Source organism: Perissodus microlepis, chromosome 20 (assembly GCF_051167445.1).
Source record: "Perissodus microlepis isolate ML-2025 ecotype Zambia chromosome 20, ASM5116744v1, whole genome shotgun sequence".
Taxonomy (NCBI): Eukaryota; Metazoa; Chordata; class Actinopteri; order Cichliformes; family Cichlidae; genus Perissodus; species Perissodus microlepis.
Window position 1 is genome coordinate 27,876,028 of NC_140480.1, and position 18,693 is coordinate 27,894,720.

At 41.0% G+C, this 18,693-nt stretch overlaps 1 protein-coding gene across 1 annotated transcript; it reads left to right on the forward strand.

Moving 5' to 3' along the window:
• The first annotated feature begins 635 nt into the window (after positions 1-635).
• Positions 636-7,276, forward strand: LOC146364762 (PAN2-PAN3 deadenylation complex catalytic subunit PAN2-like). Its single transcript, XM_084917236.1, has 22 exons — positions 636-1,284; positions 1,378-1,547; positions 1,636-1,753; positions 1,875-1,952; positions 2,030-2,285; positions 2,427-2,715; positions 2,925-3,021; positions 3,148-3,258; positions 3,390-3,509; positions 3,603-3,731; positions 3,847-4,046; positions 4,172-4,314; positions 4,491-4,597; positions 4,694-4,792; positions 4,898-5,026; positions 5,283-5,420; positions 5,509-5,568; positions 5,659-5,907; positions 6,043-6,186; positions 6,285-6,464; positions 6,573-6,666; positions 6,997-7,276. Exons 1-22 carry the CDS (start codon positions 1,018-1,020, stop codon positions 7,188-7,190), a joined length of 3,372 nt encoding a protein of 1,123 aa, XP_084773362.1. The 5' UTR covers positions 636-1,017; the 3' UTR covers positions 7,191-7,276.
• Positions 7,277-18,693: the final 11,417 nt, after the last annotated feature.

An 18,693-nucleotide genomic window follows, 5' to 3' on the forward strand; every position in this document is an offset into this window, starting at 1 on the left:
CTTCAATTGAACTGACTCAACCAATGAGGGCATCAAATTTGGATTATATGGTTTCAGCTAGGGCTGAACCAAAAGTTGTATTTTTCATTAATTGGATGAGAAAATAAAACCTGTAAAGTTTAAAACTTTAATTTTATTTAATCAATGTTGAACTCTGAGATTAATCCAGTCAATTTTTATTTTAATTGTTACTGAAATGTTGAATTCACCGCTGATGATAATGTTTTTCATCTATATGGATCCATTTCCACAACTTTTTGATCACCACTTCAGAACAACAACTACCTGGATACACAGGATGAAGACTGAACTCTGACATTAATCCAGTAAATTTTAACAACAGTCACGCTAAAGGACCATTTGATTGATTAAATCATGGTTAGTTTGTTACAATATGTGTAACATAACTGTCGTCCAACATGCAGCAAATTTGTTGGAGAAGCTCTGAAGAATCAAACTCAACATCTGGTGCATCTCGGACACCAAGGAATTTGGTGCTTTTGACGACCTGTTGACGACGGCTGTTAATCGAGGTGTGGATTAAGCGTGCTAAACGAGGTCCTCCCAGTCTGATCAAACTCATTATCTTGGTGCAATTCAGAAACAACACGCTCAGGCAAAAACTGGGTCAACCCCCCTCTGACACCTTAATGCGGGCTTAATGATGACACGATGCCCACGTCTCCCAAAGAATTCACACCTGTATTCATGTAAACTCAGCCACACCCACCTTGATTCAGACCCTGAAACCTGTGAGCCTAACGTTTAATGCAGGGACAGTCAACGACTCTTAGGACCGCCTTGAATCCCAGTGGAGGTTAAATACGTGGCTCTCTCCATCAGACTTTAGATCTGGACTCCAGTTTTCTTCATTTCAAGAGATCAGGATTAAACCTGCAAGTACTACTATTTACAGAAGTTCCAGTTCCTCTGCAGGCTGATTTAGCTGAACTCAAGAAGATTTTTGAAGCTCTCAACAAAAGATTAGGTGAATACTGGGCCAACCATCACAGGACTATGAACTCTCTTCACTGGACTCCTCACTGGTCTCCTCAGTGGACTCCTGGGGGACTGGAGCCCACCATGAACTCATATCTGAATCCAAACCTCCACCAAGACGTGAGAATGTACACACAGGAGCTGGCTGTGACCGTTCCTAAACCTGTGCACGTAAGGAAGGGGATTTTTTCTGAGCTGCACAGTAAAGTTTCAGAAGCTGGCATCCCCGTCACTGCAACACATTTTGACCTGCAGCGGGAAATGCTCTGGATGGGAAACTACACGGTAAGAGCCAAAATGATGCTTCAGCAGAGTTTGTTTCTTCTACATTCACCTTAAACTTTGCACTGTTTAATAATATTTGTGCTCTTCTCTTAGGGTCATGTAAAATCCTTCCTTGGACCTACGATGGCACGCTACTCTTCTTTCCAAGTGCACGCAACTGATGCCATCAGACACATGCAGAGTTTGGACACAGGCATGCTGTTCCTTTCTGAGTGCAACCTCAGATGTTACACTCGTGGAGGCCTCGTCATGTTTGATTATCGGTAAGTGTTACATTGACTGTTGATGACCTGAAGCTGTGAAATTATTCCTTATGTTATTGAATTAATGGCAATTTTTGGTGCTTTGCAGGATGGAAGAAGGAGCTGATATGCACAGTCTCCTCATGACTGATAACATGCTGCTCATGGGGGGATTACAAAACTATGTGGTTGAAGTTGACATGAACACACTTCAAGAAACTCAAAAAGTAAGACACCAGGCTTATGTTTATCAAAATCCACAACTATCTATGCTTACACCACTGGCACATCATACAACTGACTTCACAGCGAGGGTCTGACTGTCTGCTGTCTCGATTGTCCTTCCAGTTCACAGTGGAGGCACCTGGAGTGACAATAATGCGTCAGACCAATCGTTTCTTCGTCTTTGGGCACCCTTCTGGCAAAGTAAGTATCCCCTGATTGCATCAGTTTGACAAGGTTTGGTTTATATCTCTCTAACACTGACCCTCTGCTGATAACAGGTGACCCTTCGAGACTTGCGCACATTTAGGACACAAAAGTTTGACGCATTTCCTGGCGGCCTGTCAGACTTTGATGTTCACGGAAACCTTTTGGCTGTGAATGGGTTCTCCAGCCAAGGGCTGAATGAACGTTTCCTCATGGTGTATGACCTCCGCATGATGCGAGCTGCAACCCCCCTTTGGGTGCATGTGGATCCCTTCTTCGTGCGCTTCATTCCTACCTACACGTCACGGCTCGCAATCATCTCACAGACAGGTATGAAGCTGGCTACAGGATTCTTTAGTCCAGTTTTCTGTAGCATAGTCTTACTATGTTTGGCCAAAAAATGTGACACACAATTTCTTTGTGTGATTTGTGGCTTTGCTATAACTGCCTGCATTCTGTGTCTTTTTCCAGGTGAGTGTCAGTTCTGTGAGCCCACTGGCCTCGCCAACGTGGCGGATATTTTCCACGTCAACACAAACGGCCACTTTCTCACAAGTTTTGAGGTCTCATCCAGCAAACAAGCCTTAGCCTTTGGAGATTCGGGGGGATGTGTGCGTCTCTGGTCCGATACTCGGGACGTTATGTTTAACGTCTACTCCAGAGAGCCCTGCGTTGTGGATGCACAGCCTCAGCTGACCTGGAATCATAACCTGCAGCCCTGCTCTCCCATCCCCACTGCCCAGGCTACACCCAGCTCAAGGTAACACAATCACTAACGAGACTGAAGAGTTTGCATTAGAGCGTTCATAAATATTGTTGTCAGATTCAATAAAAGTTTGTAAGATAATGTCGAGTCTTCCCCAGTTGATATAAATGGTTTGCTCAATATTTTAAAAGCAGTTCTCAAAATTAGAGTCTCATGTAGTTCCCATTAAAGGTTTCCATCTAAAACATGTTTCTTTTCAACAGATGGGCTCCTGGGATGGACCCAGAAATCCCACAAACTATTGAAACTGTTGGCTTCAACAGTTATGTGGAAAATCCTTACGCCTGCCCCTGTAACCAGGTATGTAAAAAACTTGTTGCTCTTTTAAACTGTCATTTTTACAATATTGTAATAAATTTACAAAAAAAGTTAAACCCATCTCCACATGGTGTATTTTAAGTTTTTTCCCCTGTTTGTTGTTTGCAGGTCCCTGCAAATAAAGAAGGGACACCTGGTTATTACAACCACGTCCCTGAATCTCCAGCAGAGAGTGATGAAGAGCCGCTCCTTCACACTGTTCCCGAAAAGTACAGAAAGGTTGGACTTGCTATGTTTCACCCTGGTGTTCATAGAGATGCAGTTAATTATGATATGTAACAATTTCTAGAGTGTTGCTACAAGCTTTGATTTCCAAAACATGTGACAAAGATGTGTTTGTTGTGCTTCAGGTGACAATTAAATACTCTAAACGTGGACGGGAAGATTTTGACTTCAAACATTACAACAGGACCTTGTTTGCTGGCCTGGAGCCGCAGATTCCCAACGCCTACTGTAACTGCATGATCCAGGTAAGAAGCTGAAGATTCACAATGTGTACATTTAATTTTTAATATGAGACAATTTGTCAAATGTTCCATGGGTCTTTTATGTTTGCATCTTAGGTGTTATACTTCCTGGAGCCAGTTCGCTGCCTTGTTCAGAATCATTTGTGCCACAAGGAGTTTTGTTTGGCTTGTGAACTCGGCTTCCTCTTCCACATGTTGGATTTGTCACAAGGAGATCCATGTCAGGTAAGTTTCTTTCTTTCTTTTTTTTTTCAATCTGTTGGGGATTGCAAGGCTCTTACTTTGAAATCTCATTTTGTTGTGACTGCCCAAAGTAACCTCTAATGTCTTCTTCCTTAAGGCCAGCAACTTCCTCAGAGCACTTCGAAACGTCCCTGAAGCCAAAGAGATGGGCCTGATCCTCTCAAACTGTGAGGAGACGACAGGAACAGTCGAGCTAGGTCGCTTAATCCAGAGATGGAATCACTTCATCCTCTACCAGCTCTTCCAGGAGACACAGGAGCAGGAGGATCCACGGGCCTACAGGACGACCAGGAGCAGGTAAAACACATCGTTGTTGACCTGCATTCTTACTGGACACTGTCCCAGTCTTATCATTATGTTTGTTTATAAATGCAGAGTTTTCCTTCTGGTTTCTGAAACTGTGATTTGTGTTTGTGTTGCAGTTCTCTGGGCTCCTCTGGCGACTCTGTCATTAGAGAGCTGTTTTGTTCTGACGTTGAGAACCGCAGCCTGTGTCTCTGTGGCATAGAAACAGTCCACTCCTCCCTCATGTCGCTGTTCAACATGCATTACCCCGACTCTCAAGGTGAGTCTGAGAGCACTGAGAGCATGGATATCTGTGACTGTGAATTACTCTGTCTTTGAAGCTTGAACTATTAATGATTACATAATGGTTTGAATTAATTTAGTTTTTGAATGAGCAGAGGGAAATATCTGCTTGATTTGATGTACACTGATATTCATTGTACTTTGACACTTCAGGAAAAAGAATAAAGGAGCACGACTTTGCTGAGATCCTGAAGAAAAGCATCTGCCTGCAGCAGAGATCTCACACATGGTGTGGAAACTGTGACAAGTATCAGCCCACAGTGAGTTACAGCTTTCATTCACTCATAATGACAAATCATTTATGGTTGATTGTTACCTTTTGTGCAGGGTAATCATTTCTTTGTGTTACACTGTAGGTGCAGACACGCAACATTCGACATCTCCCAGATGTTTTGGTGATAAACTGTGAGGTGAACAGCAGCAAAGCGGCCGAATTCTGGAAGGTTCAGGCCGAGGTAAGTGACTGATTCACCGTGTTTAAATACAGTTAAAAGAAACAGAGAAACTAATGATTTATATGTTCATTATTTACATGATTGTCCATGTTTTTGTTTTTATAGTACGCCTTCAACAAATCCATGCAGAAAACAGATCAGGATCAGCGTCACATGTGGATCCCCGCCACGCTCAAGATGTCCCTCAGCAAAAGTCAGAGACTGGAGATCAGCAGCTGGCCTGAGGGCGAGGAGGTGAGGACTTTAGATTTTCAGCTGATCTTTGCACTTGAAGAAATAATTGAGTAACTTTTCATCACCAAGTTAAAATTTGACTTCAAAATTAAAACCATATTTCCAGGAGCAATATTTTTAAAACATTATTACACTAATCTGTAGATATTGAACTATAGGTTGGTTTTAGTGTTTTTGTTTCTGTAACACATGAATTTCTCAACTTTTGTGAAATGAAAAAGTTTATCTTACAATTATTTGCACTTTCTGTTACTAGTTAAGTGCTGCTGAACAGGCGGAGGGAGCTTCTCTGTATGACTTGGTGGTCACGGTGCCGCACATCCTGGACGCTGGCACGGGTGGTAATCTGGTCGCACACATCAAAGTGGGTGAGACCTACCATCAAAGAAAAGAGGTGAGTGACGCTTAGATAAGAAAAGCTTGACATCTGCTGACTACAAAAAGTTTAATTTTTAACATTCAAAATGATTTTATTATTTCAGGGAGTCTCTCGCCAGCAGTGGTACCTCTTCAATGACTTCCTCATTGAGCCGATTGAGAAGGTAAGGATCCTAGATAAGATTCCTGCTTGTTTATTCATGCTAACTTTAATGTGTGCAGTCATTTAAAAATGTTTCTCCTTTTCTTTTCAGACTGAGGCTGCACAGTTTGATGTGAGCTGGAAAGTGCCAGCCATCCTGTGTTACGCCAAGAGAAACTACCACACCAAATACGACCTCCGCAGTGAGTGTCAGCACAATCAGTCTGAAGTCAAATCCGACTTATATCGGACTGAGAAGCAGAGCAAGACAGACGCCACTTTCATCCCACTCACAGTCAGTGAGATGCCGCAGGCTGGTGACCTGGTGGGGCTGGACGCTGAGTTTGTAAAGCTCAGTGAGGTAAGTCTGGCATCGTTAATTATAATATAGGATTAAAAACAATTTTAAATATTCCTAGTACATATTTTCAGTAGTTCAGCTAATCTGACTCAAGTATTTAAAACAAAATTGAGCCCTGAATATGTGCGTTTGCAGGAGGAAGCAGTGCTGCATAGCGGCGGCACCAAATCGACCATCATACCCAGTCAGATGTCTGTGGCCAGGATCACCTGTGTGAGGGGTCAGGGGCCCAACGAGGGGGTCCCCTTTATCGATGACTACATCTCCACTCAGGAGCAGGTGAGAAGCTGCAGAGAGAAAAGACCACGATGACCTAAAAGAATGAATATATAATGTTTCAAGGATCCACCCGCTAACTTGTCAATTTGTTCTTCCAGGTGGTCGACTATTTGACAAAATACTCTGGAATCGAACCTGGAGACCTGGATGCCACAGTATCATCTAAGCACGTGACCACGCTGAAGTCGACCTACCTGAAGCTACGCTTCCTCATCGATGCAGGAGTTCGCTTCGTCGGCCACGGCCTGCAGAATGACATTCGTGTCATTAATTTAGTGGTACGTTATTTCATCAGTTTTAAATTTCAAATTAGTTCATATAGTTTAGAGATGTGTTTTTTATAGATGTGCTTTGATTTTAATGTTTTTTTTTTTTTTTTTCTTAAGGTTCCCAAAGATCAAGTTATTGACACCGTCCACCTCTTCCGATTGCCCTACAAGAGGATGATTTCTCTGAAATTCCTTGCTTGGTATTTTCTTGGTAAGTTAGTAGAAACAAAAAAACAAAATCAAATCCAAATAATCCAAATATGAGTCTGTAATCGAATTAAATCACATTATTACTGTGAGAGGGATTAGGATCCAAATATGTAAACTGGATAATCCGCTCATGTTACTGAAGTCAGTATAGTTCATGATGTTTTAGTTGTCATCAAACCCATCTTGGAATTAAATCTGAACAACAAAGTATTTAGAGGCTTTTTTGAGTTCATGCACTAAAGCGTACGTGTTAATTCCTCATATCCACACTGTAATCTGAAGCTGAACACTTTCATTTGAATCATTCCTGACCTTTTTTTCATGTCCACAGGCCTCAACATCCAGGGAGAAACCCACGACAGCACGGAGGACTCATGCACGGCCCTGAAGCTTTACAGGAAGTACCTGGAGCTGTATCAGGAAGGAGGGAATCATTACGTGACGAAGGTGCTCTACGAAGTCTACGACAAAGGCTTCCAGCTGAACTGGAAAGTCCCGGATTCGGATGCAAGATGGTCCGTCTGAGTGGACTGAAAGCACTCTCCTTCCACAGGTGCTGCTGTGCTTCCCTCTGTGATGGGACTGTGAGCAACACCATGACCTGAAGATGCTCGGGCTGCTTATTTTGTATCATATTTTATCGTTATTTGCTTTGAGTCAGTGACTCAGTTATTTTTATCATATCTAAATGTAAGCTTTTTATATCAGAGAGGTTTACAGGGGGGAAAGTGATCATTCAAAATATGAATTTGAAGCATTTTGTTTTTGTTTTTAAAAAAGTCAAAATTGTTGCATGTAAATGAAGTCATCCTGAGCACTGTAAAATGTTTGTTGTTTGATACCAGGAAGTGGAGAATGTGCATGAATCCATGAAAATCTTGATTAAAACAGAATCCAACCACAATGAATTTAGTTTGTTTTTTTTCCGCCAGCTTCTGTGAAATCTGTTGCACTGTTCATTTTCCAGCTAACTTTTTGCAGCTTTCTCAGAATTCAGATCAACGTTCAATTTTTCAAAAGCTGTTATTTCTCTTCTATAAATGACACATTTAGCAAGTTTGAAAAAATTCCACAATATTTCACCTCGAGATCTTTAAAATGCCCTAACTGGTAAGGACTGTGCTTCAAGTGCAGCATTTACAGCCACCACCTTTGAAAAGTAGTAACTATACTTTAATAGACATGCTTCATTTAATAAAGCTTTAAGTCACATTTGAACGATTTTTTGATATAATGGTGCCCTCTGCTGGATGATCTGCACACTCTTACCGTTTCCACATAGTTGTTTTTAAAAGTTTTTGACATTATTTTCATTGTTTTTCGGCTTGTTTTGTTTTGGGAACCATAAAATGAAATTGTTTGAGCTCCTTGTCTGGTCTTACCAACAACTCTACAAGTAAAACTAAACATACAGTTAGTAATGATCCAGGAGATATGTTAAAAATCTACACAACACAGTTATTTCAATGTTCCATGAAAGAATGTGTAAATCTACACAGAGTATAGTAATCCTGTTCAGCTGGATATGTGGAGGTCAGGAATGAATGTGTTGTGTAGTCTCAATAATATTAAAGCAATAGTGTGATCACAATACTGATAACTGGGAGGCTTAAAAACGAGCTATTACAGTCAGAGAAATATTGTAATATCAATAATAATAATAAAAGAAATCAAAACGAATATTTTTGTCAATATGTGGCGAGTAAGACAGTCAAGGCCTTTGAACCAATTCAAGGCTCCGAAATCAACAGATTCTGTGAGAGAGAGGAAGCATTTTTTCAGGGATATAAAAGTCCAAAGAAAGCCGTAACCTTTTCCGTGCCAGAGTATTGTTTAAACTTAAAAGTCACTCAGAAGTCACCAAACACTCAGGACTCTTCAGAAGATCGTGAAGTAGACTTATAACACTACAAATGGCTGGTGTGAAGCTGATATCCAGGTCCAGATTTAGTAAGTAGAAATTTCTTTGGGTGATGTACAGTGCGCTAATTCATGTGATTCATATACAAAGATGTAAACATTTAATTTCAACAATTCCCAGCCAAACGCAGCGCAAAGCAGCGGCGTACACATGAGCACATCCGCATCCACAGCAACAACCAACATAACCACAAGTAACAGTAAATAATAAATATTGAATGTTACTGAGCAGTAGTGATGGGATTTCCGGCTCTTTTTAGAGATCCGGCTCTTTCGGCTCGGCTCACTAAAAAGAGCCGGCTCTTTCGGCTCTGAACCGGCTCTTCAGGTTGTTTTGTTACTTTAATTAATTTATCATTAACAATAATATAAAATTATGCAGAAAAGGAATTACTAATGTAAAAAAAGTGGTTTTATTTATATATGTTTATATATGGCCCCTAGAGACAAAACACGTACAAACTCTAAAGCACATACAAACTCCAAAAAGCACGTACAAACTCCAAAACACATTTCTAGCGTTAACTGAACTTCCAAAACAGAGCTACCCAGATCACTTAAATTACACAATTGAAAGCATGTGTGTATTGTTTGTGTATTTATAGACAAGCACTCATATTTATTCAAATAATTAAAAAAAAAAGTTCATTTACCTGTTACTACCACACACCAAATCCGGTTGTTGATACTTTCTGGCTTGTGTAGCCACTAGGTAACAAAAGCTCAACACTGCGCCCTAGCATCCTGGAGCACTTCTGTTGTCTTTTGTACGTGATTCTGAGTTTGTACGTGCTTCTGAGGTTTTACGTGTTTTGGAGTTTGTACGTGCTTCTGAGTTTTTACGTGTTTTGGAGTTTGTACATGCTTCGGGGTTTGTAAGTGCGTCTGAGTTTTTACGCGTTTTGGAGTTTTTACGCGTTTTGGAGTTTGTACGTGTTTTGGAGTTTGTACGTGCTTTGTCTGTAAGGGCCACCATAAATATACTTTATTTATTCACTCCACATAAAATGTAATAAATAAATCATATAATACAAAAAACAACTATTTACATTTTAAACTTTTAACTATTTAAATTTTCAGCTTTTTCCTTTTAAACAAATTTAACGTGAAACAACCCAAAACACTGCAAACCACAACACAATTAAATATAAATTAAAATATTAAAACAAAAAGAAGATGCACATTCTCTGTCATATGGGCCTGCATGATTTCTGAATCCTTTATCATCTGCAACTGAAAATAGTGGATGATTACTATACCTTTCTAATGTGACGTTGTTGTCCCTCGCTCTTTTTCTCTCTGTAGCAAAGTAACTGCGCGAATTGCTCATTATTTTCTGCAGGCTGTGTGAGGCTGTGTCTTACTGAAGTCTGACACCGACAAGGTCACACTAACAGCTCCATTTTGATATTTGAATATCGTGGTTATGTTTTGACTGAGAGAAGAAAAAAAAACAAAGTAGACGAAAATCGCTCCAATTTCAATTATGGGTCAATCTGTGTGAGGATATTAAAAAAGAAAAGTTCATCTCAGTTTTGCTGTTCCATAAAATATCAGTATTATTTCTGAAGAGCAGAAACGGAGAGACAGAGAGGGAGAACAACATTTTGATCCCAACCCTCATATTTACCTATTAACAAATTTGCTTTTTGGTTGTGCAAACAAACTAAATACAGGTATGTTACTTTTCCTGGAGGGCAGCCATTTTTAAAAACAAGATGGCAGCTGCAGTGTAAGTCAGACTGTGTCAGACCTTCGTCCCATAATGATTCCCTCCTTCCTGATACAGCTCCAGGAACTTCCTGTAAAGCTTCAGGGCCGTGCATGAGTCCTCCGTGCTGTCATGGGTTTCTCCCTGGATGTTGAGGCCTGTGGACATGAAAAAGAATGATCAGAAATTATTCTCCTTTCTTTCTCTCTCACTCTATCTTTCACAAGCTCTTCTGGAAGCTTTGCTGATTTCAAATAACCCTTATCTTCACCTTACACTCTCTTGTTCGTGAGCATGGAAGAGCCTTTGCCTGCCCTGGATCAATTGTTTGGTCTTTTTCACTTATCGTCCTAACTTAGTAGAGTTGAAATGCCTGCTCAACGAGAGAAAGGTAAGATGACATTTTTCTTGCCGACATGCTTGTGGCTCAAGAAAAAATGAGTATCTGTGTTACATCATTTAGACATATAATGCTTATGAAACTACACATTGTGAATTCAAGAGGGAAATTTGTGTCACACGCTGAAGAGTATTTCATGGTTCTCATGGAGTGGTCACTTTTATCATGAAAGGCAAATGAAACTATGTGGAGAGCAGCATCTGATGAAGGCAGTAGATTCCATGTTGGTTGGCGGAGAGAGATCCTGAAAGACGTCCACTGTTAAAAATAAGCATCAGTGGAGAGACCTGAGTATGGTTTTCATCTAAAGCTAGTCCACCTTCCAGAGGTCGTCTAACTTCCAGGATTATTAATGGTAAACCAAATCAACAGTCAAGTATCTCTTGTCATTAAGTGTATTTTAAATGAAATTCAGCTTTCTGTTGGCTAAACAGCATATAGTACAATTCAGCACCTGGAAACACAACACTTACCAAAGAATCAGTACAGTGGTAGCTTAAGTCAAAGTGAGCCTGCTCAGCACATCTGTGAAACATCCAGCAAAAATCAGCAGCACAATCACATTCAGCCAAAGAAATATGTCTAGTATCTAGTGAACATGGTGGCAGAGTCTTTTTGGTGGCTGCCACTAATCTTTAGGATAACCTCCCCGATTAACATAAGAGCTGTCTGATCATTTTAAGACTCTGTTAGAAATCAGTTTACTCTGACTGGCTTTCAGCTTTAGCTGTTTCAGCTGTTTTATTGACTGTTATGTTTTTATTGTGTATTTCTGTGCATGTTTGTTGATATAGTGATCATAAATGTACATTTTTTTATAGCCTGTACAGCAGGTATTTTAAATGAGCTTAAAAAATAACCCTAGTCTTGACTTCTCACTGAGTAACAAAGGCTTCCCCTTAGAGTTATTTTTCCTGAGCAGTAAAACCTGGGCTGTAAAGAAAACATGGCAGGGAAAAAGAAAAGTGTCTGACTGCTGTCAAGTGCTTTGTTTGTTTGATGTTGTTAGAAGTTTCCAGATCCAGATGCTCCTTCAGTCCCCACAGTCAAACCAACTGAGGCACCTCTGAGAGTTAAAAATGGTCTTTCAATGTGCAGCTGTTCTCAGAGGTGTTACAATAAGGACTTCACCAAGTTCAGTGCAGTTAGAAGTTCACATGAATTTAGCAAGTTAGTTTCAACCTAAATATGATAAACCATGTTCTAACTAAAATGTACAGCTCTACCCTCATCATACGACAGGGAGAAGACACCAAAAACCAATATCACTCACTCATGAAAGGGAACAGTCCATGGAATTTATCTATCAGGGTCAACTCAATTTAGCATCAGTAGGAATTTGAATAATGGAGGAACCTTCATTTGGTTTTAATGTTATTGAAACACAAAAACTCCCAGGGCTTATGTGGCTGGTAAATTAGCCAACTAAATTAGCTAACTATAAAATTCTGGCTTGCAAAAATGATTGCTAGCTAAACCATGTCCTTATATTCTCTGATGCTAACTTGTGTTTTATGCAGTCACCAACACATTGAAATCTTTATGCTGATAGTGACCTATGCAGTATTTAATCAGGTCTCTGATACATGCAAAAAATATAACAAAACAGTGTTATGTATATTTTCTCACTGTTCACTGTCATATCTGTCAATAAAGTACTTGGTTGTGGTTAATATATACTGTGGTTTCCAATAAACCAGGAACTTCAGTTTCCTAGTGAACCTTAAACCAAAGGTTGTGACTTTAACAAACAAATCTATTTTCTGCCCGTGTGCACCGTGTTCACCTTTGGTTTGCTGCAGTTAAACTGCTCCAACAGGAGGACGTTTTTGAACCAGAGCAGAAAAGTTCTAAAGCTGAACGTCCATCTTTTCTCTCTCATATTTTCTTTTTATGTTTCCTGTGTTAAAAACACTACTTCTCAAAAACAGCAGTTAATATTTCCCAGCCGAATTGAACTCTAATCATTGACTAATTAAGGAATCACTGCAGCTACAATGTATTTTTTGGATTTGAAAACTGATGGAAAAAAAAATGTTATGCAATGTTCTAATTGTGTGAGCTGTATGATAGTCAAGAATACACTTAGTGCCTGGAAATACGCCCAGATTTCAAAAATATTTATCTGCTCATTATGGTAAATGGTCTGTATTTGTATAGTGCTTTTCTAGTCCGTAAGGACCCCAAAGCGCTTTACACAACCAGTCATCCACACACACATTCACACACTGGTGATGGCAGCTACATTGTAGCCACAGCCACCCTGGGGCGCACTGACAGAGGCGAGGCTGCCGGACACTGGCGCCACCGGGCCCTCTGACCACCACCAGTAGGTAACGGGTGAAGTGTCTTGCCCAAGGACACAACGACCGAGACTGTCCAAGCCGGGGCTCGAACCAGCAACCTTCTGATTACAAGGCGAACTCCCAACTCTTGAGCCACGATCATTTAGGCCAAATCTTTAAAACGGTGTCATTGCACACACATTTCAATCACACAAATGCAGGATTAATTATTTGCAGTATTTTATCTGATTTATTATGAGAATGTCATGCCTGATCATTTGTACCCACAACATCAAAAATGGGGGCAAAAGGGAGGAGATCGCGTTTAATCGATTATAACACGAGGTCAGAAATATAAGTGCTGACATGAGTAGTGTCCAGTGTTGGGTAAGTTACTTTAAATTAGTAACTTAGTTACATTACTAGTTACTTCTATCAAAAGTAACTCAGTTACTTCAAGTTACTCGTTACTTTCAGAGTAACTTGTTACTAGGGAAAGTAACTTTGGTTTTACTCAGAATTCTCTTGTTAATGTGTTGCTTCTGTAACTGGATACCCAGCAAGATTGCCAGTCTTCTAGCTTGCTTACTTGCCACGAGTGCACTGTGCCACCTACCAATAGAAAGGAAAAAATAATGTGCACATTTCCACGAGAGAAATCCCACGCCTGATTCTATCCTAGCCTGCTTTTTACATCCAACACAAAAACTGCAGTCGTGGTGCTTTCGATTGTACTCAGAATTCGGAAATTCTGCCTTCTGAATAGGAAGATGTAGGTAACACCAGACTGAAGATGAGCTGCATACAGAGCTGGACTGGGACAAAAAAATCGTCCCGGGCATTTTGACTAGAGACCGGCCCACCATTATAGCAAAAATCATAAAGCCTTTGAATGAAAATAAACACTGTTGTGACAGTGATGTACACTGTTCTGATGGTATATATGTATCAATCTATCAATTGTTTGTTGCAAGACTCAGATAATTATTTTTTTAAAAGTGAGACATTTTAAATGAGAATAAGAAAGTATTTCCTTGTGCCCCCCTCTCCCTGTTAATGCCCTACCTGCCCCCCTGGCAACACTTTGCTAGACCCGCCCCTGCACAGTTACCAGCTGTCAGCTACTTAGAAAAGGATCCTGGTGTTATTTGTCTCTCAGAAACAGTTCATCACTTCCCTTCAACTCATTCATGTTAACTAAAAGGTAAACCTGTTTCTCCATCACAGCTCTGATGATTCAGTAAGGACATCTCCTGGTTTCGTCTTCATGTTTCCCTCTCATCACATAACCAAACCGATATCATGACCAGCAGGTTTACAGCTGTGGCTCCAGCAAACATCAGCTGATACTAGAAATTAATATTAAATAAATTCTAACAACAGCTGATCAAGCTTAAAAGTGCTGCTGTTGTTTAGCGCGACATCCGCTGGTCTCCTCTTTCTGGCGCAAAGTGGGCGATAAATAAACAAGAGAGAAAAGCCGATCAGCTGATCATTGATCAGTTTCATGACTGAAGTAGAAACAGGAGAGGGAGGGTGAGAGGATGAGAGAAGAAGAGGCAGCTGTGCAGCAAAGACACAGAATAACTCCAGCTTTGTGTCTTTTTCATTGTAGCTGAAGTCCGGGACAAACTGTTCCTTTTCACCTAAATACGAAACGCGTAATATTTTCTCTGAATACGAGACGATTCCGTTTTTTACGGGATGGTTGGCAACTCTAATAATTAACCTTATGAACAAAATAAAGTTCAACATCAGTAACCAAAGCAGACGTGACGCCAGACCACCAACCTCTGACTCTCTCCCCCACCGATGTAGGAGCGGTGCTGAGCAGGATCAATGTCCACAAGGCTGCAGGTCCCGATGGCATCCCCGGGCGTGTTCTCAGAGCATGTCCTGGGGAGCTTGCAGGAGTGCTCACAGACATATTCAATCTGTCCTTGGCCCACGCTGTGGTACCGGCCTGCTTCAAATCCACCTCCATCGTCCCGATACCCAAAAACTCCAACCCATCTTGCCTCAATGACTACCGCCCAGTAGCACTCACCCCCATCATCACTAAGTGTTTAGAGCAGCTGGTCCTAGCACACTTCAAATCCTGTCTCCCCCCCACCCTGGACCCCCACCAATTCGCATACCGCCAGAACAGGAGCACAGAGGATGCAGTCTCCATCGCACTGCACTCTGTCCTCTCACACCTGGACAACAACACCACCTACGCCAGAATGCTGTTTATAGACTTCAGTTCAGCATTCAATACAACCCTCCCCTCACAACTCATCAGGAAACTGACAGACCTGGGCATCAGTTCCCTCATGTGCAAATGGTTACTGGACTTCCTGACCAACCGCCCCCAACATGTCCGGCTGGATAACCGCTGCTCATCTACAATCACGATGAACACCGGTGTACCACAAGGCTGTGTGATGAGCCCTTTCCTCTACTCCCTCTTCACCCACGACTGAAGACCTGCTGATGGTTCCAACACCATCATTAAGTTTGCAGATGACACCACGGTGATTGGCCTCATCAGTGACAACGATGAGGCCGCCTACAGGGAGGAGGTGGATCGTCTGGCTGAGTGGTGCGACAGAAACAACCTGCTGCTTAACACCGAGAAGACCAAGGAGCTCATCGTGGACTACAGGAGGAATGCTGACCCACATCCACCCATCCACATTAAGTGGACGGCTGTGGAGCGTGTGAGCAGCTTCAAGTTCCTGGGAGTCCACATCTCCGAGAATCTCACCTGGACGACCAACTACTCCAAGCTGGTCAAGAAGGCTCACCAGCGCCTCTTCTTCTTGAGGACTCTGAGGAAGAACCACCTGTCCTCAGACATCCTGGTGAACTTCTATCGTTGCACCATCGAGAGCATCCTGACCAACTGTATAACAGTCTGGTACGGGAACTGCTGTGCCTCGGACCGGAAGGCGTTGCAGAGGGTCGTGAAAACTGCCCAGCGCATCGCCGGAGCACCACTCCCTGCCATAAAGGACATCTACAGGAAGCGGTGTCTGAAAAGGGCTGGGAAAATCATCAAAGACCCCAGTCACCCATCACATGGACTCTTCACCCTCCTGCCCTCTGGGAGGCGCTACAGGAGCCGCCGGACTAAGACCACCAGGTACCGGAACAGCTTCTTCCCCACAGCTGTCAGACTCTTGAACTCTGCCTCCTGACATCTGACCCACGTTAACACATGGACTGGACATACACACACCACAACCACCTACACACACACACAATGGACAACTGTACCCTCAAACACACAATAATAACATGGACTGAACCACCACTCACAACCACCACTCACAACCACTAGCACTTTATATAGCCTCTGTAAGAATTATATCTTGAGCTTGTGAAAGATAGACTGAGAGAGAAAGAAAGCAGAATAATTTCTGATCATTCTTTTTCATGTCCACAGGCCTCAACATCCAGGGAGAAACCCATGACAGCACGGAGGACTCATGCACGGCCCTGAAGCTTTACAGGAAGTTCCTGGAGCTGTTTCAGGAAGGAGGGAATCATTACGGGACGAAGGTCTGACACAGTCTGACTTACACTGCAGCTGCCATCTTGTTTTTAAAAATGGCTGCCCTCCAGGAAAAGTAACATACCTGTATTTAGTTTGTTTGCACAACCAAAAAGCAAAAACTCAGAAGACCTTTAAGACCTTTAAATAATGCATATTTAGGACCTCTGAAATTCAACATCCTCTAGTTTCTCAAAAAATGTTTTCCTTGCTGCTTTAACACAGCCTCACCTGTGATCTGATAAATGTTAAGATTCAGTTCAACCTTTGTCCCATTTATCCACATTATATTTCATAGATATGAACAATAAAACAAATTGTTTTTATTAAACAGACAAATTTTATACATAGTACATACAATTTGCAAATTGACAGAAATCCATGAGAATTAATTGTCAAAGTTGCCATTAAAGTCAAGCATCAATCCTTGCTCATATTTTTGTTATTGTACTTTTATGTTTAGCTGTGACTAACTGAACACATTTGTGTCCTGCTTTGAATGAAAGGGTCCATTTCTCATTTTAATCAGCTTTTCAGTCAGGTCCCAATTAGGCATTCTTTAATTGTTAATAGGTAAATATGAGGGTTGGGATCAAAATGTTGTGTTCCCTCTCTGTCTCTCCGTTTCTGCTCTTCAGGAATAATACTGATATTTTATGGAACAGCAAAACTGAGATGAACTTTTCTTTTTTAATATCCTCACACAGATCGACCCATAATTGAAATTGGAGCGATTTTTGTCTACTTCGTTTTTTTCTTTTCTTCTCTCAGTCAAAACATAACCACGATATTCAAATATCAAAATGCAGCTGTTAGTGTGACCTTGTCGGTGTCAGACTTCAGTAAGACACACAGCCTGCAGAAAATAACGAGCAATTTGCGCAGTTACTTTGCTACACTACTCTCGTGCTCTGGGGGGCCTGTAGATGTCTGGGGCCTTGATCTCCTCCATTCCTGCTTCATGTCCTGGGGGGCAGGGCTCCCCACACCTACTATTAGACAGTTACACGGCTCAGGTTGTGTCAAACCAGCAAGTAAAAACATTTTTGAGACACTAGAGGATGTTACCCTTCAGAGGTCCTAAATGTACTAAATGTAATTGATAAATATAAGTTATTAGCCAGTAAATGACTTGGCAATGTTCATGTAATACAAATATATGTATTTTATTTTTCCTGGAGGGCAGTCATTTTTAAAAACAAGATGGCAGCTGCAGTGTAAGTCAGACTGTGAAATAAAAGATCAAAGAAGACTTAAACAGTATTTAAATATTCAGGCTTTTTCAACATTTAGACAAATTGTGTTTGAAATTCAAACTAATCTGCTGCACACTTTCTCTAACTCTGCTGCCACAAGGACAGATACAGGAAGTCGCTCAAACCACATGAAACTAATCTTTATAGTATTTGTTTTATTTTACTCCAGGAGCAAAAGATGTTTTCCAAAAATGGGACAAACTGTTGTTTAATTTTATGGTTGGTGTGGTCCTGAGAGTCGTTGAGCTTGTCTTTGTTTTTAGGGTCACAGGTTTCAAGCTGGTAATCAAGGTGTGAATCAGAAGGGTTAAATGAGCCCCGCCTGGTCTCCAACAAGCCTGCCCCATAAAGGACTTTTTCTTTTGTTTCGGCCCAATTCATGTCTGTGGATCTTTTCTTTGTTAGTAACACTAAACATGTTAAAAGCTGAATTAAGGCTACACAGGGTTTATTTTCCTGAGTTAAATTCTTTGCTAAAAAAGTTAAAAAGCTTAAATTTTTATGTTCTATTGCTGTGACACGGGTGAGTGGGTCAAACGTGAAACAGGAAGTTGACCCAGAAAAGCACAGGCTGAGGAAAATGACTTAAGTGTCTTTATTGTAAGATCATAAACTTGTTATAGCTAGTTTGTTGAATAAACCACTGATGGAAACAGGAACATGATGAAATCAATAAAAGTGCTCATTTTTGTGTTTTTGAATGTTGGTTGTCATTTATTTTATTCACACAAATGCAGTTTGGACAAGTGCTGATGGTCCTTTGTTAATTAAAACCAAACAATCACCATTCCAAGGTTAATCAATACCACTGAAACAGATAACAGACAATAGCTGAAAATATCTTTAATCAACAGTCAACTATCAGCTTCAATTGAACTGACTCAACCAATGAGGGCATCAAATTTGGATTATATGGTT